Here is a 25,004-nt window from a genome sequence, read left to right as displayed (position 1 = left end):
GGTTTTTGTGTATTCATGGTACTGAAACTGATATAAATACACACACTATTTCTGATATATTTATATATTTTCATCATCTGCAAGAGTTGTAAATGTCGTGAAATAATTGATGTGTAGAAATGACTTTACATGAATGTTTAAATAACTTTCTGCCCACAAAGACAATGTTGCAACTCCTGACAAGAAATCAAATTTTTTTTTTACAAAGTTGAACTATTTCCCAACAATGTTAGTCAGACGCAATGAATGAGTAAAGTGATCATTTTATGCCAGAACTACACTTTTTTAACTACACAGCGTACTGTGAGGGCAGCTGAACTGACAAAGCAATAAAGAAAAAGTAACGGGAAGCTTATTTCCCTGCAGCCCATAGGACAAGACATGGGTATCTTTACAAGGTAGCACAACATTGAAAAAGGGCTGTAAAGATAATAAAAGAGTGACTCCATATCCGTTAAGATAAGAGAGGGAAACTGTGGAGGAAACATTAATGGCCATATTTGGTAGAGCAGGACACAAGAGAGGAAATGCTAGCTGGCGTGTTTTTGGGGTTCATGTGACAGCTGAATTTGAAAACAATGACAGGCTCTATAATATGGTTTACACAGATGACAGAGAGGAAGGAAACATAAACAAAGGATTTGGTGAAGGAATCCAGCTCCAGTGCGGGCCCTCCATTGTATGGCATCAAAGATGAGGGTAGAAACAAAAATACAAGCGTGGCTTCTGAAGACAAAGAGTCGACAGGGATTGGGACGAAGAGGAAACAGGACGAGAGGCGATAGTAAGGTTGATTACAATTCCTTTTGGGAAAAGACGCTGTTTATGTCAAAACAGATGGCAGCTGGTAAAGAGGATTAGTTACTTCTGTTTCCAACACTACTTCAGACTGATCAACCCCCCCAAACACAGACAAACACACACACACGGACAAACACACACACACTGCGCTCACAGATCTTCAACTGTTTCCTCTCATCCCAGCCCAACAGCCCCTCAACACTCAACCCTGTGTCACACTCACTGGCTCTTCTCCTTAGAAGAACAACACAGCTGGGATCAGGAGGAGTCGTGATGTTCCAGATCCATACGACTCCACTCCATCAACCAACATTTTGGACTGTTGCCAAAGCATGGAAGACAATGTATTTGTTCCATTTGTATCTTCATAGATGTGGGATTTATTAAAGAGAATCCTGTTGACAACTTCAAACTTCATGTTGTAGTGTTGGCCATCATTACCCCAACCAATGAGGTTACGTCTTCGATGTGTTGAGTGTCTGTCTGTAAAAACATCCTAATGTTCATGTCACTTGAAAGAGCGTAGCATCGGATAAGGATCTCATTCCTCTGCATGTTTTTAAAGCTAGGCTAAATGAAATGCTTGTTGATATGGGCACTTGTAAATGTCTATAACTATGTAAATGTATCCTGTAAATATAATGTATGATGTCCTTTATTGTTTTATGTTTCATGTGGAACCTATATGCTGCAGGTCTCCCTTGACAAAGAGATCTATGATCTCAATGGGACCAATCTGATTAAATAAAGGTTTGAAATGAAAAAATGAAAGGAAGAACCCATCCAGATACACCTAAGTGTGTATTTTCACTTTCATAAACATTCTGAGGCATTTAGCCTTGGCGTAGGTCAATGCTTTCTGACTTTCTACTATCTTTTGGTTATGGTAATATTATTGTACTTATAGGAACAAAGTGACATTCATTTGAATAAAGGGGATGTAAACAAAAGCGTTCACACAGTTAGACAGGTTTGAACCAACCTACAAGTTAGCAATATTATTCAAGCAGTGTATTTTTGGGGTAAAACCCAAATGTTGGTAAACTGTGTGCATGACTAGGACAATGGACATTCACATTTAAACCAGGAAACAGACGGTAAACTGTGGATATTCCTCTAACTGCTCTTGTTTTAGATGTCAAATCAGTTTTCAGTGTTTCAATTTTGTGAGGATGTTATCATTGAGAGGAATTAATTATTGTTCAGTTACTTTTTGGATAATAACCATATTATCTTTCTTGGGGAAAGTCAATCAAGAGTTCAACACTGATCTTCTCACCCCTGCTGAAAGGGAAGGTATGCATTCCCAAAACGTCAAACTATAACTTAAGGCAACTTTATACAACAGTGTGTTACATTTGTATCAGTGCATGCTTATGGGCATGTTTGTGACCAATACAGATTGGCAAAGGAATATTACAAGAATAATCAGACAACACATCTCACTTCATCAGTTGGTTGGTTTATTTATCATTAGCATGGACACCAAATGTACTCTACTGTTTCTCTTGCTATCATAGGAGATGCATTTTGAATTGTAAACAGTGAAAATGATCAAATGCATTTCAGAAAACTCCTTACAAGCAGTGTATGACCAGGGAAAAGAGCAGATTGTGCCTGCTCTAGCTTTTTCTTTTAAACAATACATGTCATCTTATAGTTTCGAGTCTCTCATATTTACATAGTTACAGCTGGGTCCCATGTTCACCAGCAGAGACCTATGGGTTTGATGTTTTTCTTTGTTTTTAATGTGTTATCACAGTTTTCTTAAAGAATTATATTTACAACCATAACAGCCCCCAGCTGCCTGCTGCCAGGGGTTAACACACAGTTAGAATCACTTGCTTAAAATTAATTAAACTACTTATGGTTCTTGAAAGTTTACGTTGTAAGTCAACCTTATAGCTCTATGTGTTTTTCTCTCTTAACAAATACAGTTAATACAGAGCTCAAGCCGTTCATCTTTCCCATACAAATTCAAAACTATACAAATAAATGAACAAACCAAACATAACAATCAAATAAAAAAACAATATTGCACTTAAAGTTCAGGCATTGGACCTGTTTAATGGTTAAGAGGAAAGTGAGAGCTTTTTAGCTGAGTGCTTTAGAGGAGGTGAGGGTGTCTGTAGAAGCATCCAGCAAGTTAATCTAAATAAATAGGCAAACCTTTGTACAACATTTTTTTTTTTCCTCCAACAAGAAACGAGCAACCTCTTGTGTATTGCTCAGGAGAAATGGGGAGTGCAGGTTGGAACGCTAAAGCATAGAAAAACACTGAGTGTGTAGAAAAACCAAAGATAAACCAAGCTGGAACCTGTCGTGGCAATGTCCTGAGAAAAAGCTTCCTCGATTAGTCCAGAATGAGCTACAATGGTAAAGCAAATGTCGTTTGGCTGCTCGGAACATTTTATTCTTCACTTTTCGTTCCTTGTTGTAAACAGTCTTTGGAGACAGGAAGCAAGTCGTCTTTTTTTCTTCCGCTACTGGCTTCGAATGCGACTTTAAATGTCTTTTAATGTGAGAGTGACACATATCTGCGTTTCATCACAGCTCCAGTCCATCCGTTATTTATACGTTTGCGTTCTTTACCCATTTCTGTCTCCATCTTTGTCTTTCCACAGTCTTGGGATGCACTAAGGGGAAAGCTGTTTGCAGAAGCTTTACAGGAGGGTGCAGGTGTTTAACAGAGATGCGCGTGAAACAGCCATTATGCTAGCTTTCATTCAGACATCCTGTTTTTTTTTACCCCTCTTTTAATACAGTTTGAATGAAAAAAAAAACATGAAGGGAAAGGACTTTGTGTCGTACCGACAGCTTTGAAGTGGCTTCACAGAGAACATGGTGGAGGAAAGGAGGGGATTTAAAGTGGGAGTCTTAAAAGGAAATTAAGGAAAAAAAGTGACAAAACAGTACCGGACTGTCTTCATGTCTGCAGGGTTTTCTGAGCAACCCCTCTTTCTTCTCCAGTACAACTGGGGAAAAACGTAGAAACACAACCAAAAGACTGACACCACAAAAAAGAGAAACAGTGATCAGACACTAGCTCCTGCTCCAGCCCTCGCCTGTGGGCTTCTGTACTTTTGACACAACCATCCATCCATCCATTCATCCGTCCATTCATTCATCCATCCACCTGGTAACTGTGTAAACTACATTCCTTTGCAGTGCCATAGCTTTGCCACGTCCTCTCACATCACAACAACAACAACAACAAAATCATAGTGGACAGGATGACATACACAACCAAAAAGTAAAAAAAAAAAAGGCAAACAAAGACACCTCCCGCCCACTCCACTTTTTTTTCAAGTCTGACCCTTTTTTTCTCTCGACATGATTCTCTTCTCCATAGATCTTTTCAGGGCTCTTATGAAGAAGATGAAGTCGGAGTGGAGCTAGCCTTTTTTTGGTTGATTAAGTCCACGTAGAGTTCTGAGCGCAGGAATCGGGGGTATGAGTCCTTCTCCATCAGCCCGTATATCCGCCTCTGTGCTAGGTCAAAGCAGGAGCGTGTCACATTCTGCAGGTTGTCCTTAGTGTGATCTCTGGTGTAAGAGTCCAGATTGACCTGCAGGGAGAAACAGATCAAAACAAGTTAGAGAAGTGCACAATGATACTTTGAAGAAATACCAGGAGGAGAAATGCATGTTGTTGTTTTTTTTGCAGGAAGCTGTTTTGATGCCATCCCCCCCCACTGTGTGTGTGAACTCTCACTCACCTCTTTACAAGACTGGATCGCGATGTATTCTGCAAAGATTTTCTTGGCTTTGGAGGCCATCTTGGACTGCGACTTAACCTTCTTGTATTCCTCACATGCGAGCCAGAATTCCAGATTCTCCTCGCTGAACTCGGTGCGCAGGAAAGCTCTGAACGCTGCCAGGCCATCTGAGAGAAAGCAGAGAGGAGGAGGTGGAGAATAAACAAGAGGAGAGTTGACTCGAGTGCCATGGCAACCTCACAGCCCAAGCGCTCCTTGGAGTTTCAGAGACCAAAATAGCGCTGTGACGGCCTCTTGAATCATGTGGTTGGAATAAAGTGAGGCATAAAAAAACCCTAACAACACTGCGGGGTACATTCAAGTCTTAACATCTTTAAGGTGACATCACCCACCCTGCAGCATGACATCTTTGCATTCCCCTTTACCCATGCTGTGAATGAACAAAGGGAAGACTGTTTCAGTGCAAGAGGAAAATGACTAACTCGGGCACTTTTTTTTCTAGTGTAAAAGGGCTAATTCTGGCACTTTGGGCATTTGAAGTTTCAGTCCAGTGAATGATTTGAGGAAGAAGGCATCTAGAAGAAAGAATAGCAGGAAGCTGTGTCCACCCACTTCTCCCGCCTGCACCTTTCCGTTCCCATGAATCACCCACGCCACGCTGATAAGCAGAGCCAGTGAAGGCAGTCATCTCTTACCTCATTCTGGTAAGCAGGAGTGAGGTAAGAGGAAATAAGAAGGGGGGAGAGAAAAGAGGCCAACTGAGCCCAACGAGGAACAGATGTCGGGCTGGCTTTCTATCGGCTTTTGAGAAGAATTGGGATTCAACAGTGGGGAAGATAAACTGTGGGGGGGGGGGGGGGGGGGGGGGGAATAGCAACACACTTGCAGGTTGCCTGTTTTTGCCTTTCCTCATCTCTATTTAATGCATGGAAGTCGTTTGTTGGGATTGGGGAAACTTGATGCACGCTCTGTGTGTGTGTGTGTGTGTGTGTGTGTGTGTGTGTGTGTGTGTGTGTGTGTGTTTGTGTGTTTGTGTGTGTGTGTGTGTGTGTGTGTGTGTGTGTGTGTGTGTGTGTGTGTGTGTGTGTGTGTGTGTGTGTGTGTGTGTGTGTGATCCATATATCAGTGCATATGTTTCCCTGTGCTCCCCACCCTCCCCCCGCCACCTCATGCAAGCACTGTACATCTACATTAACCAACTATCTACAACAGTTTTGCACTTTCATCATGTTGCACAGTCTATCAAAAACAAAAAGACACATGATAGCCATGTAGGTTAAGGAGTAGATGAGAAACACAAGACATACAAAAGGAATACAAAAGTGACTTACATTTGTGTGCCAGCAGCTTGTCAAGCGAGTCCCCCCATTTGAGTGCTTCCTCTGCGGTGGGCCTGCAGATAAAAGCAGAGCGATTCTTTAACAAGCCCATCTCAGCCAGGTTTCTCATTGTGTGACCCATCCGCAGAACTTTGTCTATGCTGTGTGGACGCGTGGAAACCGATGCAGGTAATTCCTCAACGTTGTGTCCCTCCTCTCTAGTCTACTGCTCTTCTCCTCTCATGCGGTTCTGCTTTGTGAAAGCTGAGAGCACTGAGAGCCATGAGTTTATCTGCTTTACCCTGGTGGGGGGAGGCTTATATATTCCCACTCAATGCCACTTGGAAGGAGGGAGAGGAGGGGCTCCAGCCAACCAATGAGGATGTGTTGTCAGATTTAGAGACCTCCTCCCCCACCATTGTTTGGCTGCCCCCTGCTGCCTCTCATTCTTTCTGTAGACTGCTGTAAAGCCTGCCTCTTTACAGGGATCATCTGTAATACACATCTCAGGCCTTAACTTATACTGTAAAACAAGTTTGATATGTTATCGATTTTACATTTTAGTGTATGTGGATGTTTTATGTGCCTTTTTTGTTTTCAGCAGACATTCATGTTGAAAATTAGTTTTAAAAATGCTGTTTTATTGTTTATTTTACTGTTATGTCTTAGAAACAATTAAGAACAGATATTGCGTTCATATGTTGAAGCAGCTGCTTGTCAATGTGCCAGCTTTTTAAAGTTATAAAATGGAAGACATTTTAATACATTTATCTATAACAGCATGCGCCATATTTTACATTATCTATATAAATAAAAATCCAATGCCAAGACACAAAATTAGCTATCTCCCCTTCAAATGCGCCATTGTTAAAATAAACATTCTCTCATTCATTTCGTTAACGCCACACATTACAAGCACCCTCCAATCCCTGCTGCTGCCCACATGTCTGTCTGCCAAGGCCAGCTCATCACCAGTTGTGGTAAGACCCGGAAAACCGTCTCACTCCCACCCACATGCACACACTGTCAGGAAGTGGCCACTTACTTGACTGACTTCATAGATTTGTCTAACTTGCTGGCTGGGTTGCTTCCTGGGGATTCATTCCTCCTCCGCAGGAAAGCCAGCCGATTCTTCATGTCTTTGGCCCTGGGTGAAGGACAGATAGAGAGAGGAAGAACAAAGGGGAGAGTGAAGGAAAGGTTTATGATAACAGAAGGAGAGTTAAGAAGGTAAATGGAATGAGGATGAAAGGAATGATAAAGGGGACAGAGGAGGTGGACAAAAGGAGACATGGGAAGAAAGTGTGTTGAGCCCGAGTCCAAAGTCCACAACTAAAACAATCCAAGCCAAGGGAATCACCCATTAAGATATTCCGCATTGTAAATCCACATGAAATCAAACCCACAAAAGCCAGAAAAGGTTGAAAATAAACGTTGTATTGTGTACATTTTAGTCTTCAGCCAGGTGTGTCAGCCAAAACTTTTCTAAAAAAGCGGCTGTCAAGCTCCCTTTCCCCGCTTCGTGTCAGCGCCTCGCTTGTCAATCTAATATCTCTAACAGTCTTTCGTGTAGATTCGTCCCTGGCAGGTTCCTCGGCAGGGACTGAGCGAATGTGGCAGAGAAGGAGGAGAGAGATTCAATCCTCACTCCTCTGTTTCATCACGCCATCTCCATGTGCCTAGAGGGCTTGCTGAGAGGGAGGTGACCCAGGGCCGAGGCAACAGGGCACAGTGACCCCTATTCTGCTGCTCCCCTGCAGCAGCATCCAAAACCCCCTGACCGACCTGTTTCACCTTCGAACCATCACACACACACGCTGCCATCATGCGCCACCTTAAATCTCACACAAGGTGATACACCAACCCTCGGTCCCCAAGGGTTCGTACAGAATCCTGCGCATTCCCATAATCCCATGGTGCCTGTCCTGGCTTTTCCCGACCCGGAGCACGTGCTGCCTCATTGGGATGTGACCTCACTCAACACCCATTTCCTGAGTCCCTGCTTTTGATTTCCACTGTGGATTGGCTGGCCCGCTAATAATGCAGCACGGCGGTGTGAGCTAATCACTGCAAGCTGTGCCACCGCCAGCCATCAGCCCCCAGGAGGGCATGTACACCCCAAATTAGGAAACAAGGCTTCCAGTTATAGACACTTATGATTCTAACGTGCACACACAGGGGGTTGGAAGAACTCACAACTGCGGATTAGCACAAGAACTGTACAGAAATGTACTTGGATGGGGATTAAAGAAACACCCACATGTATATTTCAAAGAAACCCGTCTGCACCTGTGCCAACTCATGCCCACTTCACTGGTGCCTTCATGCCTATCACAGGTGTCGGAGAACTCCCAGTCTCCACCGGTGAGTGATGGGAAGTGAGAGAGATAATTTATGCGTGCGTAGATGCACGGTGGTTACATTCGTGGCTGCAGGACCGAACAGAGAACACAGTCAGCTGTCTGGTGTGAGGTTTTCCAACTGCCGAAGGACAGGAAAGGTAGAAACATGCCCGCACACATGATACAACATGACTGCATGAGCTGTTGGGGAACAGCAGCTGAATAGCTCCTTTAAAAATCACGATGAGTGCGACTTTGTGGGTGTATTGATTTTGGTTTGTTTGGGTTTGGGGGGGTTAGCTGGTGCGGATTACTTTAGGTGATTCAGAAAACCACAGGAGGCCTTTTTCAGCGCATTTCTAAAGTTCAGGAGGGTGGAAATGCCAAATGAGTGAAATAGAAAATAGATGTACAAGCAATAAATAGAGAAAGCAAAAGCATCCATCAGTGTGGATATCTGGAATGTGGAAGAATTTTCTTTTTACCAGGCAAGATAAGTGGAAAAAGATTGAAATTCCCAAAATAGACTCAAAACAAAAGAGAGAGTGAAAGACGTTTAGAGGACACATTTTAAATGAATTCCACATCTAATCCTAAGAAATACCGGACCGGCAACACAGCATCACTGGTGGAGGTATGACTCATCCATTGATTGAAACAACCTCTGTGTCCTGTATGAGGCAGGATTATACCAGATGCTGAACTGCTGTATTAAGACCTCTCTTTTATTGCAAACATCAGGGCGCTCTTAGGCAGTACCCCTGTGTAACGCTCACACTTGCCAGCCTGAAGGACATTATCACGCAAATAAAAACTCTCTTGCTGTTAAATAAACTCATAACATCAGAGCGGGATTCATTAGATTGTTCTATTTGTAGGCCGCTCGAGGCAATTAGGTCTTGAGCGGTTCATGTGTTAGCTCCAAGACAGCCTCCTTCTTGTGACGAACAGAAGTGTTTTATATGGGCTGGAAAATATTTTCCTGGCCTGACAAAAGACACCTTATTATTTATGTCTGGCTTTATACAAGCTGAGCCCGTGTGAGTATGATGTGACAATGATGTCATGGCAACAGTCACTTTAAGATAAATGTATGTTTCTACCCTGCCACCATGTGGGTGTCAATGGATACTGCAAACACAACACATGGCATTTTCCTGCCTCAAGCAGAACTGATTGCCTGAAATTCTTCTATTCCCAATAATTGGTGTCAACACTGGAAACAGCTTGATCCTACATAATCCTAGGATCTATACTTGAATACAGAACTGAAAATATTCTTGAAAACATCTCCTTTATATTGCATATCATGTAGCTGCCTCATTCAAACCACTTCACATTGGCAACTGCAGAAATCCTTTTCTCACCTCTGCATAATAGGTCACACTGTGGGAGGTGTTGGAAACTCAAGCCATAATTGAAACTGCCTGCATGGTTATTAACTCAATGGGAGTCAACAGCAACTCCGACTTGAAGGAAGGCCACAATACTCCTCCCTAAATGTGGGCAGACACATCCTTCTTTCTTTGAACAGCGACAGCCAGTGGGCTAACATTCATGTCTGTGACCTCCAGACGTAGAGGATTGCATTGTTATAAAAAACTATTAGCATGTTGAGTAAAACCTTCTTGGGTGGAACTCTGACTTACAACAAGAGGAGAAATGGACTGATTCAGCCACACTCTTAGGTCAACTTCAACCACGGTCACAGATATCTCCTTATCAGTTTTATTCAATATCATAGATGGAAAGTAGTGTTGTACTTGAGTCTATTTCGAGGAATGTCACTCAAGAATGATATTGCACCCAGTTCTCTTAGCACCTAGTGCTAATGGCACCTCTCACAGTCTCTCACGTTGAGCACCTCTGTATTTAGAGTTGAAACTAGAGATGTCCCAATCCGATCACGTGATCGGGGATCGGAGCCGATCACGTGATTTTCAAAAGATCGGAATCGGGAGGAAAAAAATCGGGGATCGGGATTTTTTATTTTTTATTTATTTTTTTATAAATACTTTTTTTTAAAGTTTTTATTCAATGTTACAAAACAAAAATGACAATGTTCAAGTCTTAAAGTCATCCTGAGGCCTTAGTTTTGGTTTCAAATTACACAACATCATGTATGTGTTGCTTCTTTGGGGCTTGTTTTCATAGACCTGGTTGCTTATTTCTCTCAAATCTGGCAACAGAGTGGGCGCAGTGTCTAATAGTAGCAGTAAGCTAACGAGTACTGATAAGCTTTATTTTGTTTTGATCCAATGCTGCACAACTGAACTGATCCAATGCTGCTGTGAAAGAAAGAAGCTATATCCATGTTGGATAGAATATCCAACATGGATATAGCTTTAAATAAAAAAAATAACCTTAAGGGACAACTTGAATGCTTTTTTTCTTTTTTTTCTCTTAATGCATTGCATAAAGATCGGATCGGGAAAATCGGTATCGGCAAATTGTCAAAATCAAATGATCGGAATCGGATCGGGAGCAAAAAAAGGTGATCGGGACATCCCTAGTTGAAACTTTACTGTATCTGCAAATAGCTCCCAAGCACTAAAACCATTCACAGTGTACACTAATGACACACACTGAACCCTCCACTTAATCTGCTAAAAGACTGACACATGCTCTTTAAAGGATTATCAAATGATGACGATCTTTGATCCAACATGTTTGCCGTCCATAAATGTATGCTCCAATGCCCAGCAAGCTCACAAAATGCCTATGTTTGCAGCATGTGAACACCCGAGTGTCTGTTTGTGTCTTTGCAAGAGAGCGATGTATGTGCTTGAGTGAAGACGTGAGAGGTTTTTGTCTCCACAATTATCTGCAGGTTTCCGTCCTCTTATTCCCTCTTTGCTTGGCTCACATTATATACACTAATAGCACCCCACCGGCTATTCCTGGTGCTCTGGAAAGTAGGCCGCACTCCCAGGGAAAGGCTCTGGGAGCACATGGTCGAGAACTGCAGACAGACACACTGCAGATCACAAAGAACCATGCTAACACAAGCCAAATCCACCGGCCCATTTCATCCCACCTTTGTTGTTTGCTATGTAGAGCTTTGTCTCCCACAAAGAGAGGACTCTGCCCTTTGTAAAGCCTATGAGGTTTGGGGTGCAGTGATGAGTAAATAATGGAAATACAGTCAGTGAGAGCAGCAGCCAAGTTTCAAGCATGTTTCTGACTCCCTCTGCCACTTTCTATTTAGAGAAGGCTGTGTATGCAGAACACGCCACACCAACAACACTGTTGAAGCGCGTGGCTCTGTGTGTGCCTCTGTGTGAGAGTATTGGGTCAAGGGTTGTGTCAGTGTGTCTGTAACACTTGAAATAACATTTCCATGGCTTGGGCTCTGACTAAAAAGATGATTACACACTGTAACTGTTTGTTCTGTACTTTGCTCACATACAAAATACTCCAGAGAGGTGACAGATAACACACTGTAACACAAAAAGAAAGAGAAGTGCCTCACAACAAAGAAAGTCACTCTGCCATGTTCCTAGAAGCACAATGAAAAAGGGAATTGTCCTAAATGTCATCCATAAATATATCGCTATTTCATTCACAGTCTCCCTCGATCAAAGCCCCCAAAAAGCTCTATTTCTGAGCACACTCACCTTCCTAGCCACCAAGACCACATGAGCAATCCTATTCCTGAAATCCAGGCTGCGTATAATAAGAAAAAGGGGCAGCCTCGAGTTAGAACTCAAAACTCCTTTCTCCAAAATAGTTTGAGCCCTTTGGTCTCACGGGGGTTTCGTCTCCCTCACTGCGACTGTCAAATGAGATCCATGTAGAGGTCAGATAGCTTCCTACCAGCTTTAGAGCATCGATTCCTGTGGGATGTATTACAGCCCCCTCCCACGCTTCCCTCATCCTCTCTTCTGATGTCTCTTATTCTCAATAATCAAAGTGCAGATGAGCCTTGCTCTTACCTTTCCAGGTACTTCTCTGAGAAATCAACCATAGTGTGAAACATGGATGCCAGCCTGTACGCAGGTTCACTTGGTGGGTGTGGAAATAAGACTGCATGAAAGCGTGTGTCAGGAGGTGCTCGGGGGCCAGGGGTTTGTTTGACAATCACATTCCTCTAACCCCTGAGAGGATGTGTTGGAGCTTTATATAGTTCGGGGGGTCTGGGGAAGGCGGACCCTGGGCTAACCCAATCACCACGCAGAGTTAAGAAAGCACAGATTCCTTCCACTGGGGTCTGGAGATTTTTGTTTTGTTTATGGGTTGGTAAGTGGAGGTGACATTTGTCTTTTGAGGAAAATCAATGAGTTTACTGATGTAAGGAACTGTTCATCTGTCTCAGAGCAAATCAGTGGTATAAAGCTCTGTTTTAAGCATCACGCTACAAGAGAGACTTAAAAAGCATCAAAGTATCATATTATCTCTTCTGTAGTTTGTGCAGTGAATGCTTGTTCGCGTTAAATTGAATTCAATAAGTAATGACTGGCTTGGTTTCTGTCTGAGTGACAATACAATCTAATCTATTCAATCAAGAACTGAAAATACATGAAATTGAAAATATTTGTAGTTTTCTCCCTGTTTACTTTATCTGATGGGGTTTAGTCATGTTTTAAACATGATGTTACAACCTCAAGTGCTGATGCTTGATTCAAGGTTGTGTGTTGTCCCTCTGATTCAATAAATGTACAGTGTAAGTCCAGACAGAGTCGTGTTATAAGTTTAATGCATGAAACTTAAGGTCTATTAGTATGTAGACATCCAACTTTGTCTCAATCTAACAAAGTTAATGAAAAAGCGTTAACACAGTTCTTGTGGGGAATACAATTCCACAGATTCTACACATCAAAGCTCGTTTCGAGGCCTTTGGGGGTGTTTCTGCATGAAAACTCTAAAAAGTAATAAACAGAGTTGCCTCAAGTCATGCTACTTTATTAGATTACAATTGAAATGATGGCGGTCAAGTTGCATTGTGTGATGATAGAAGGATCTTTATTGTCACTGTGCTTAGAACAATGAAAATTGGGGTGAAGTAGTTGCTAGGATTTGACAAGTAAGAAGAATGCATGGAATAAAAACGAATGGACAATGTTGTAGCAGTGCAATGGTTAACATGTGGAGCACTCTTTAAAGCACTATTGTCTCTGGTAATGTGCAATAAGTGCTCTAAGTGTTCACACCTTGGGATCCAGATGTTATTTCTTTGTCTTTGTTATTTCTTTTTTACAAGGTGATGAGATGTTCCCTTTTCAGGGAGTCCACTTAACTGTAAAAGACGTACTTGTAGATGTATTTATATAATCTGAAAGGCGAAGGCGCTTTTTAGACATAATGGCTTTGAGTGGTTCACATAATGTCAGCACTGATTGTACAACAAGGTCAGTGCACATCAAGTCAAACTAAAGAACTAATGTTCATTTCTGCCAACTTTCACAACACACAAAAGGGCCCTCACATGGATTTTGGCAGCAAAACCATGAAAAAACAACAACAAGAGGTGAAATCAATTGTGTGCCTGGGAACTGCTACAAGGGATGGCACAGGATCAAAACTGTGAACAATATTACTCTCTCAATACTGAGAAGATAACATCAGGTTACAAATATATATAGAGAGATACATATATACATTTATATACAGAAACACAAACATACAGATGTAATATGCTGTGTTTGTAATAAAAACGTCTCTCTCCAATTGTCAATATTTCTTGCCTTTATGAATCAAACTTTGATACCTTGGAATAATCTACATTTCCACACAGATCTCTCTGGTGTGCTAGTTGATGTAATTGTATTGCTTTATTGCTACTTGCTGCAAATCACCAGTTGGGAAAAAGCAGTATAGTGCTAAGTGCAGGGATATATAGCTCGGGGTGGGTAACAAAATGTGTTAAAAGAGAGGGGGGGGGAGGGAGGCTGAGATAATGTGGACAATGTCAGGAAAACAGCTGTGCTGGGTCCAAAACACTAGACACAGGAAGTACATTCGTACAAAAAGGAGAGAAGAAAGAAGTGTAGGAAGCGCACAGGGGGAAGAAACAGAGCAGAAGAGTGAGCATGTTTAAGAAGTTGATTGCTTTGTCTTTGTTATTGTAAACGATGCATATGGACCCAGTCGTTTGTAGAAGAAGACAGATGTAACATGCTCTCACAAGTAAGTATCATTTCACCTCTATGTCATCAATTTGATTCTTTTCATGCATGTTTGTATGTCAAGAAATGCTGTCATCTTTGTGTCATTAATGATAAGTAGGGTGCTTAAGGGAAGAACAACAGTGTTTACGGAGCAGGATGAACATATTCCAAGTTGAACACAATGCACAGAACAGGAGAAACATTAAGAAGAGAGGAAATAATATCTGGTGCATCTACTACATCCCCCACTCCAAAATAAATCCCATGGCCAAAGGTCAAAATACCTTCTTTAAGCTATACATTTCTGCATTTTAATTTAATTTGACCAGATCAGATACTTTTTGCCACTAATCTCCATCCACACGCTCCAATGCCTCTGTCTTTGTTATATTTAATATCAGCCTCCAACATCTGGAGGAAATAATTGAATTTACTTTATGTTTAGTTGTATAGAAAGCCTCAGATTTCTATCTATAGCAGCCAACATATTGCATTTGTATTCCTTGGAGGTACACAGAAAGATATTGTATTGGAGGTATGTTTATTGGTGTGATTTCATATTAATAAGTAGATTATTGCCCCGGGTGTTGTTTAGTGTGGCGAAATGAAAAATGGCTGGATATGGGTCTAAAAGATATTATAAGAGATGGCAGGCTCAGATTATTGAGGATAATATGGAAACTAAAAGACACGTGCGTAAACACTAGTGCTCATGAACTTCTCATATTGATTAATGATGCCATAAAATGGTTGCAATCAATGATGGAACTCATTTTGTCTACAAGAGACAGAGACGAAACCTTTTTTTCTTCATCAGCATCACACCTATGCAGTGCAGTGCCTTTTAAAAAACCACAAACACAGGTGAAACCATTTAAGGTAATTAGTGTTGCACCTGGCGGGCATTTACATCGCAGCCAATCAACACCTTGCAGTGGGACAAGGAAAAGACAGAGCCTGGTCAACTATAAAAAGAGTCTAAATTACTTACTTAGTTAAAAATCTCTTAAAATAAGGGTATTTATGCAAGTGAAGAGGTGGTAAAAAAAAAAGCACAGTGTCTACATAAAAAATAAATAAATACTAAGTTTACAACCCTAGTACATTTCTTAGTGAACATGTTTTTTTTATGAAGTACTGTGTCCATTTAAATCACAGTTTTGATTCCTTTAAAAACCAAACCAGAATCGTCAGCAGGGACAGAATGATGAGTAAGGAGAGATGAGCTAACATCATGATTCATGTTTGTTTACCTACTGTAGTAAGAAAATCACTGTTTGCAGATCATGGCCAATGAGCTATGTCAACAAATGCTGTTAGCCAAGTTGCAAAGTGTGGCTAGACTCAAATTGTTATAACTATTTAACTTGTTATTTGTGTACCCAGTCTGACGTTAAATACAATTGCTCCTTCTTCTTACATTTATTAAAAATGATCACACATTCTAGATTTAATACTGCATTTTAAGGGAATAAATAACATGTTGGAAACCTAAAAAATAAACAATGTATGCTGTTAAGTGTCTGTGTTATTAATGCAAATAAAGCTGTTCTGAAGCAGTGGACAAAAGGCAACATATTCCAGAATCAGGGAAAAGGCTGTGGAATCTTAATCACTTAATCTGCTGGTTAACTAAACAACATAAAAACTCAGCTTTTGCAGAAGAATGGGCAGCCATCAGGCCCAAGGACAGCCACTGTGAGTGGTGTCATTGTCCTCTCGGCGTGAAATGTGCTTTCATCTTGATGAACAGTAGCGTGAATAAGGCTCATTGAACAGCTGATGAATCACCGAGGCGTCGACACACATCTTACCCACCTTACTTCTCACACGGTCGAGAATGTCAGACACACATGTGTTACTACAGCACACACATCATTCTCCACTTAATTAAGTAGATGATGATCAGCACTGGATGATTAGCTTTCACAGTCACCTTAAGCCTCAAACGTGCTTCTTCATTTGCAGCTCTGTGAACACGTGCAGGTTTCGCACAGGCTGTCACAGCGGTCAAAATATTTGAATGCACCATTAAAGTGCAAAGAAAAGTCAAATCTGAAACTTATTTTTACATTGACATACACTAAAGTATCCAATAAAGAGAATAACATTTAAGGTTTTAAATGTAGCCATTGTTGTGTGTATATCTCCTGGCATGTTCCCTAATCCACTCACACCTATACAACACGTTGTCAGGTGAGCCATGGGGTCTCAATTAACCCCCCATATGCTTTTTGTTATCACTCACCAATGGTTTAAACATGAGTAAAGAAAAAAGTAATGGATGTCAAAGCAGGGTTTGAAATTAAGACCCTTTTCTGGATACGCAAGTTGATTAAATTAGCATGAAAATAAAAGGCTGACTGAGAATTGAAAGCAAAGCCGGTGAAGGAATTTGTCATCACAATGAAAGATATTTTGTGCTTGCTCTCACTCACTCTTATTCCTTTTCGTTCTGACATATTTGTAATCCTTAGTCAAGGCATGTGTTTCCAAATGTTGTCACAAGTAAAAAAACAACATGCTATTCCCTGTTTACAACTTTCACAATGAGCAGATGGTGAAACTGAAAAAAGACATACACCAAAAAGAAAGGGATTTGATTGAGTACTTACAGGTTCTTGGATTTCTTCTTCTTTGTTCCTTCGGGGCTGACCTCGCAGCTACAGGGGGATCCGGCGCTCAGCTGAGGGGAGACGAAGGAGAGCACACACTGCATCATCAACCCTCCACACAGAGAGAGGGCCCTGTAGCCTCATGCAGACACTGGGGCTAGCTTTAACTAGCTCCAATAGGCAGTGACAACTTTAGTCAGATAGCAGGCAAGTGAGTCCTCAATGTGTCCAGTTAGGCTACACTGAGACTAGTCTGTAACACACACGGTCAGCCACCAAAATGAATAATCCATAACAGCAGTCCATAGTGTAAATCTCACAAGGCAAAGCTCTCAGAAGTGTGTGTTTTGCGGAAAACAGTCTGTGTGTACTGTGTGTATGCAGCAGATGGTGTTTGTCAACAGAGGACAAGAAAGTAAGGAAAATCTGCGAGAGTGAGAGAGTGCGAAAGACCACGGCTGTTGTTTCTGCTGGCCTCCAACTGTGTCCCTAGGTTGGAAGTGTTGAGCCAAGACCCCCGGTTTCACATTACACTTTCTGCCAACCCACCATTTCCATTGGTTAAAAACGAAAAGGAAGTTGCTGCAGGGTGGGGAAGGGGTCAATCTCTACTAATCTCAAGGCCTGAAGCTGCCCCATTGTGTGTGTGTGTGTGTGTGTGTGTGTGTGTGTGTGTGTGTGTGTGTGTGTGTGTGTGTGTGTGTGTGTGTGTGTGTGTGTGTGTGTGTGTGTGTGTGTGTGTGTGTGTGTGTGTGTGTCTAAATAATGAGCCATTGTATTACAGGAACACAGTTGAATCTGAGCTAGATACTGGCAACAGCTGCTAACACATGGTGTAATGTTCTCTATCTCGGTGGGAACTAAGTGAGTTTCAGCCTTGAAAGTGAGGACATTTTGGAGAATTGGCTCCATTTTTGGCTGGCCTTCACATCCTCAAGGTGCCGTTTTAAATAAAAGTGACACTCTACACCTCAACACACACCTCCTGTATGCTTTAAATGACTAAGTCACTTATAATGGACTCCAAATGTCTGTAGAAACCTTTGAGAAGTCCCAACTTCTACCAGCAGTAACATAACAACCCATATTTACTTTCTCTGCCATAAAACGTTTTACCATCGGAATCTACCGTAAGTGCCTGAGTTCATGCCAGCAGCTGTTGTTATCCATCAGTGAGAAAGCTACACACTTTTCACTTCTTGCGAGAAGATCAAAACCAGCTGTTCCCGCCTGTTTCCAGTCAATGCTTATTGTATCCTGGCTTTAGCTTTACATTCAACAGATAGATGCTAGAGCTTTATCAATCTTCTTAGCTAATAAAGTGAGTATGAGTTTTTCAAAAAATTTCAAACTATTCCAATAAGGTTCCATTTCATACTGCTATGTTAATAATGTAATGTTAAACACGCATCACAGCGACGAGGGACCTCATATTAACACAACCACATGGATATGTTTGTGTGAATGCCAATTGTACATCCATAGAGTGAAAATGTGTTTTCTCATTGTGTTTGTGGAGCCATAATTATATTGTAAACAATAATGCTAATGCTCATTTGCAAACATATCCTGCTTTATTCATCTATGTAAAGCCACCCTCCATAACACAACTGCCTTTAGTAATATCCTGTTGTGTTTTTTCATTGTTTTTAACATAGTTGCTCGGTTTTGTCTGTTTACAATCCTTGATAGAAGTAGAGCATCCACCTTCCATTTGATTGTCAAGTTAGGAAGTGTGCGCTGTAGCGCTCTGCCTAAAGTCACTGTTGACTGTGAAAGGTGAATGAGTGTACGTTGTGTAGGTATTTCCTAAAAATAGAAAAACTTAAGAGCAGGGACAACATATTTTTGTAGCTGCTGTTTGATGCTATACTGACAACATTATCAATGTTTGAATAAGGTAAAAGATTGTTGGTGCTTTAAGGTATTTAAAACAAGAGTTTGAGGAAAAGACAACTTTGAATATGATGAAAAAACAGGGACAGGCATTAAGTAATTCACTCTATAGAATACAAACTTTAAATGTAGTGAACTGTGTTCTTCAATTTTAGACCTAGAATCAGTTATATTTGATATCATTTATATCCTCCAGCTCCAGTAACTTCATGCTCCAAAAAGTGCTATGTTAGCTTTGATGAGCATGTATTACAGTAATTCATTGAGGGTCACAAGATAAATTGAAATCTAATCAGTAAGCTCAGTGCAAACAGCAAACCAGGGGAATCATAACCCCTGTGGAGACATTGGACAGGCTTTCCCCTGAAACCACAATAAACAATTGAAAAACAATGCAAGTTTGCGATCTCCAGAGACGTTTGTCCCGACGAAGTCCCTGGGACAGGATCATTCAGGGGATTTAGGAGAACAAGTTATGCTCTGTGGCCATCACAGAACAGAGAGGGATAGTCTGCATGATGGGTCAGTCTTTGTCCGCTAGCCGCCCGCATGTAAAGACTGGATGCTCATTCACACCAGAATGCTATGTTTCAGCTGGATGAGATACACAGGGACAGGGAAATGTGTCTTGCTGCTACAACAGGCATCAACAAGGGGTTAATAAGATGCATATTTACAATCATAATGTAAAGGGTGCATAATGTCTGAATACATCTACACACTACCAACCACATTTGCAGCAGTAATAAAAGAACAATGTGGATGGTATCCAAGCAGAAGCAGTGAGCAATCTGAGGCTGGACCATAAAACAGAATATTTTGTAAAAGATAGGTCTATATCTATTTTAAGGTATTCTATGTTTCTTTTATTTTTACGTATTCCTTCTGGCAGCCAGACTCCACCTGGGGCCCCTCTACACACAAAAGTAACTTTGACACACAACACACACATTCTCACACACACACAGTCTGCCTGGCAATAACCAGAGAGGCATAAAAAGTCTAAGTACTTTCTAAAAATAGCCCCAGTGTGTGTGTGTGTGTGTGTGTGTGTGTGTGTGTGTGTGTGTGTGTGTGTGTGTGTGTGTGTGTGTGTGTGTGTGTGTGTGTGTGTGTGTGTGTGTGTGTGTGTGTGTGTGTGTGTGTGTGTGTGTGTGTGTGTGTGTGTGTGTGTGTGCGTTCATGTGTATAGACTCCACGGATGCCTCACTGAAGACAGTAAGAAAACACACGATCTGCCAAAGACCACACGACAGTTAAGCCCCCCCGAGCATGGGATGCAGATGTTGACACGCCGTTATGGGTTGTGGGGTGGCTGATACAAAGATAACGGTTTACAATGGCTGCATGTGTGCTGCACATGTTTCCTTTTTTAATACCTTTTTCTACATTCCTAGTATAGATACATGCAACCACGTGGGAGGGCAATGCTATAAACTTCCTGGCAATGCTGAAGTAAGTTCTAAATTAACTTATTATTATTAGCGTGTTCATTCAGCCAAAGTCAAGTGAGCTTAGTGTGTGTGGTTGGGAGAGAAAATAGGAAAAAACAAAGGGCTGCTATTCCGATTAGACAAGGACCATTTGCCTGTCTTTGTCTCAATAAACTGTGCATTCTTAACTTAGGCTCTGCACTAACAAACACATTGTAAAAACAATATTCTAAACACAGCTCTGAAACATTCTTGTCCCAGACTCAAAGTCCTCTAAAAACCTAAAAGGTGAAGAAATGAATATTGGTATTTGTGTTTTTAAACTTCTTCTCACCACTTGAACCCTTTAACCTCTACATCTTTTCTTCATCAGACCTCCCTCAGACTGCTTCCTTTCCTCTAATTCCATGGTTTCTTTTTATTTCAACAATTAATTGACAAGCTGGCGTAGGAACAATGTTTTAGGGACTCGTGAAACCCATTTTTGTTCAGTGCAGCTTTGGTTTTGTGCTACATGTTAAAACCTAGTTTTCTGACATTGTGTGGTTCTACTGTGTGATTGTGTGTGGAAAGACCAGAGGTGGAGCTAATATCTGTAAGAAAAAAAGGAGAAACATTTGTTGGTACTTCTGTTTGTATTTACTTTCAGTTTCTGCTATTAAATAAATAAGAGTGCCTTAAAGCTTAACCACAATCGCTGTTTATCACGATGTGGAATCTATAAAGTGCACAAGTAGAGGAAGAAATGATCCCTAAAATTGTCTCCATGTGACTCTCCAAACCAGACTGCACTACTTTAATTCACAGGATGTATCTGCTATTGGGGATGCAGAAAACCTGGTTGTAAAACGTCCTACTTGCAAATTCACGTGTAGTTACAAAAGCTATGAGTTATTTTCTATTTCTCAGTTTTATATAATTGAATTCACGTTTTTTTCTTTCTAACCTACACTATTTTTGTTTCCTTTTAACATCGAGCTACTTTCCTGCCTTTGAAAAACTGACAGTGAATGAGCAATAGATAACAGTAGGTTTGTTTGACACATAATGAGGTGGGAATCAAGTCAATTTTCACTCGCTATCTTTTAGTGTGGGAGTCAGGCTCATGTTCATTATTAGGCTGTAGCGTCGTCTAATATAGAAAACTGTTTTATATAACAACTAAACTAATAAAATAACTGCATTAGTTTTAAGTATGTTTTTTTTTTGGATGGAATCACTCATCTTGACTTATTTTGAGTATGAGTATTTCTCATGGACACGGACTATTTTCTATACTGGGCTTCAGGAGAGCTGCAGAGATGTTTAATACAGGTGTATTTAGTATACGCATTAATTCCAGGTGTGACTTACCTATTAATAATGGCCAGTGTGAATGTGATCCCGAAGGAGATTTATTGAGCAATTCTTTGGTTAGTCTAAAGTTATAATAACTTTAAATCTAATTCTTCCATCCAGGAAAACAGGCCTTATTTTAATTTGCAAAAATACAATTCCGCCAGCTGTTAATATGTTGGACTCTAATAGCAATTCATTTGCATAACCTGTGTTAGATAACTGGGCAAACAACCTGACACAGCTTGCTTGTTTGATGATAATGTTGGCCATTTCTTGGCCTTGACGACTGTTTGCACTTCCTCGTAGATCTTGGCCAACGAGTAGAAAGAAAATAAGAAAAAGGAGACAAAAAACAGAGCTCCCTCTCTCCGAAGGACATTGGAGTAACAATGGAGCCTTTATAGGAGCCAGAAAACACAGCGAGATATGGAGGAAAAAGATTGAATAAAGCTCCAAACTAAAGAATAAACAAAAAAACGTGGGAGAGAAATCACAAAAACAAATGCTGAACCCATTTTTTTCTCATCGTTCTTTCTTTGATTCATAACAAAGTTTTAATTTGTTGAGAACATTTTTCTGGCGCGTTTGCCTCTATAATTGTGTTATTAAATAACCTAAACATAGCCTAAATGCCATGTATGGTTTTCCATTGTTTCAATTTATATCACAGGAAATATTTTTTCCAACTTCCTTTACATATAAAAAGGAGATTTTGGGGTGGAATAAACTTGTGGTTGTAGAGGAGGGGGTATGATTGTGTGTATGTGTGTGTGTTTGTGTGTTTTTCTGAGTGCTTCTGTAATTGGATGTCAGCTGCTGACACATTCACAAAATACACACATACAGTACAATGGCAAAACCACAATATGCACTAATATCTGAAAATAAACTCAATGGCCCACAGACAGGATACTGACTCATTCCTACTCAAACTACATAATGAAAGCAGATACAAAAGGTGCATTGTCTGCACATTTGTGTGTGTGTGTGTGTGTGTGTGTGTGTGTGTGTGTGTGTGTGTGTGTGTGTGTGTGTGTGTGTGTGTGTGTGTGTGTGTGTGTGTGTGTGTGTGTGTGTGTGTGTGTGTGTGTGTGTGTGTGTGTGTGTGTGTGTGTGTGTGTGTGTGTGTGTGTGTGTGTGTGTGTGTGTGTGTACTTGATCTGACTCTCCTCTGCCTCCTGTTATTCAGCACTGCTCAGGAGAATGCTGCTTCCTGCACAAGTACTTCCATGTCACAGGATGTTAATGAACAATGCTCGAGCAAAAGTCACTTCTCGGAGTTGCTCTGAAGAGCTGGCTGGTTACTGAGGCCTGGAAATATTTCTATCTATTATAATGTTATTGACATTTTCTGACCAGCGGGTGACCTTTCTGCTTGGAATTTCAATGGCCACAGCCTCAAAATCCTTTTCAAAGCTAGCAGCTATGCACAGACCGGCCATCAGGAGCACCGAAAGGCCAACCATTTCTTATTGACTGCAGACACAATGGAGCAAAACACCAAATACCTTTTTTTATGCTATGCTGTTTACATAAATAGTTGTATTTGTCTTTAAAAGCTGTGTTACAGTTATGAATTTATAATCTGATGCAGCCTGCCTCTGAGGCTTCATGTTGGCATACACTCACATAAGGCAATTAGCAAAGATGATGGATTTGTCACTTGCTACGATGACGCAAGAGTAAGACAATATTAGTGACACAAGCCCCTAACAACCCCATCTATCCTATTACTGGATTTAATAGCTGACAAGACAGAAAATAAATTAATAAGAAAAAAAACATTATGCTGGCCGTGTACAGTCTTTGCTGAGCATGATTCATTTATTGTTTTTGGTTTAATTGCAGAATCCACATATCTTTGTCTAGCTATTACAGTTGAACAGCCATTTATTATAGAATCATTACTGTACTATATAATAGTCTTCTAATAAATAATTATGTGATCGATCAAGTTGTATTTAACATGTCTGTGTCATAATTATCTATTCATATAGCTGTTTATTTGTACAACATGCCATTGTTTAACGATTTAATAATATATAAACAACATTCTTGGTATTCTTATATACCTATTCCGAGGTTATGCTAATGTGACGAATATTTGCTGCATCATTAGGCTGCATTTATCATGCTTAATTGCAATAATGTTTTTGAACATTTATGTGAGTGACGTCAATCATATTGTCTGTGGGGCTGCTTGCCACCCCTCTACATTTTACACTGTCATTCGGACCATTCCGACAGCTCTGTGCTCTACGTGGAAACATCTTGATAAATATAATTTTAATATCTATTTACTACGTTTTTTAAGGTGTAGGTGCTACTTCTGGACGATTATTGGCTACAGGATTCTATTCACAGCCAACATATAGGGCTTCTTTACAGACAAGGGAAGCAATCCATTGGAAAGCAGCTGCTCGTTGAGATGAGATGTATGGCATTTGGGAGGGAAGGGAGGAATGCTGCATGAGAGTCAGAGGTGGCAGTCATGCGGTATCGATCACTAACACGCTCATGTAAACAAAGTGTTTCACCTCGCAGTGGAAGTAAACAACACATAGCATTTGTGTAATATCTGACTTTAACGTTGGCCTCTATTTGTGTAGTGACAGAGAGGTGGAAACATCTGTTCCCTGAGTTTTCTGTCTGCAAGCCTCATTTAATGTGTTTTATATTGCAAGTCCATTAGCCTCAACTAGCTAAATGTCGCGGTCATATCATCATTCATTCCCTTGAATAAACAATCCATTAAAAACGGATGCAGAACAACAACAAAACAGTCAAGCACATTATAAAGATAAGCGGTTATAAATTATGAACTGCTCTGGTGCTCCTCAAGGCTTAGTACTGAGAAACTCTGGACTCTGGAAATCTATACTTAAACAAAAATAAAGTTCCTTGTTTACTTTTTTCTTTTATGATAATAATAGAGCAAACATGGATTGAGTGCTTGTGTTTTATCAGTTGTTTACTGAACAAAATGTCCCAAAGAAAAGCATTGAAGGCGGTGCAGTAGTTCTCTGTTTTATTTTGAAGATAATGTACTCAGACTAGAGCTAAAAACATAACTTTAATATTTATTCAATTTAATAATAAATCAATATATGCCTTACTTCAAGTATAATGCATGGCAGCACAAAACAGGCAGAAAGATTAATGCTGTCTTACGGGGAAACTGAATGGTATTTTAGTCTATTCAATAAGGAACATACTACAAACTGTTGTAATCATAGCAGGAAAGCCAGAAACAGGAACCCTTAGGTAATAGCTACATTTTCAAAAGAAATGTCATGTTTTATTTCATAATGCACACCTCTTTCTAAAATAAAATCAACTAAGATATCCCTATCTCGACCTCCAGCTCTTATTGTTCCCTTGACCCTGTTCCTGTCCTGTGAGGACAGCATGTGTGGTCCCATCATCGCCCCAGCA

General features: G+C 40.7%; 1 protein-coding gene across 16 annotated transcripts in view; it reads right to left on the bottom strand.

The window, feature by feature from the left end:
• Window positions 1-2,243: 2,243 nt before the first annotated feature.
• The window catches only part of rgs3a (regulator of G protein signaling 3a), a 141,882-nt gene continuing 119,121 nt past the window's right edge, over window positions 2,244-25,004 (bottom strand). For 12 of the 16 annotated variants that reach the window (XM_079658726.1, XM_079658718.1, XM_079658727.1 and 9 more), the window contains 5 exons: window positions 16,903-16,973; window positions 6,884-6,985; window positions 5,851-5,912; window positions 4,520-4,686; window positions 2,244-4,369 (listed from right to left, as the gene is read on the bottom strand). In XM_079658726.1, coding sequence (XP_079514852.1) covers window positions 4,169-4,369; window positions 4,520-4,686; window positions 5,851-5,912; window positions 6,884-6,985; window positions 16,903-16,973 — 603 coding nt within the window. In that variant the 3' untranslated portion in view covers window positions 2,244-4,168. Of the gene's footprint in view, window positions 4,370-4,519; window positions 4,687-5,850; window positions 5,913-6,883; window positions 6,986-7,285; window positions 11,716-11,797; window positions 12,014-12,115; window positions 14,120-16,902; window positions 16,974-25,004 lie in introns of those variants that run through there. The other 4 variants (XM_079658723.1, XM_079658724.1, XM_079658725.1 and 1 more) reach the window with 4 other exon arrangements.

The sequence above is a fragment of the Notothenia rossii genome (assembly GCF_949606895.1).
Source record: "Notothenia rossii genome assembly, chromosome: 11".
NCBI classification, from domain to species: Eukaryota; Metazoa; Chordata; class Actinopteri; order Perciformes; family Nototheniidae; genus Notothenia; species Notothenia rossii.
This window is presented reverse-complemented; position numbering and strand designations above follow the sequence as displayed.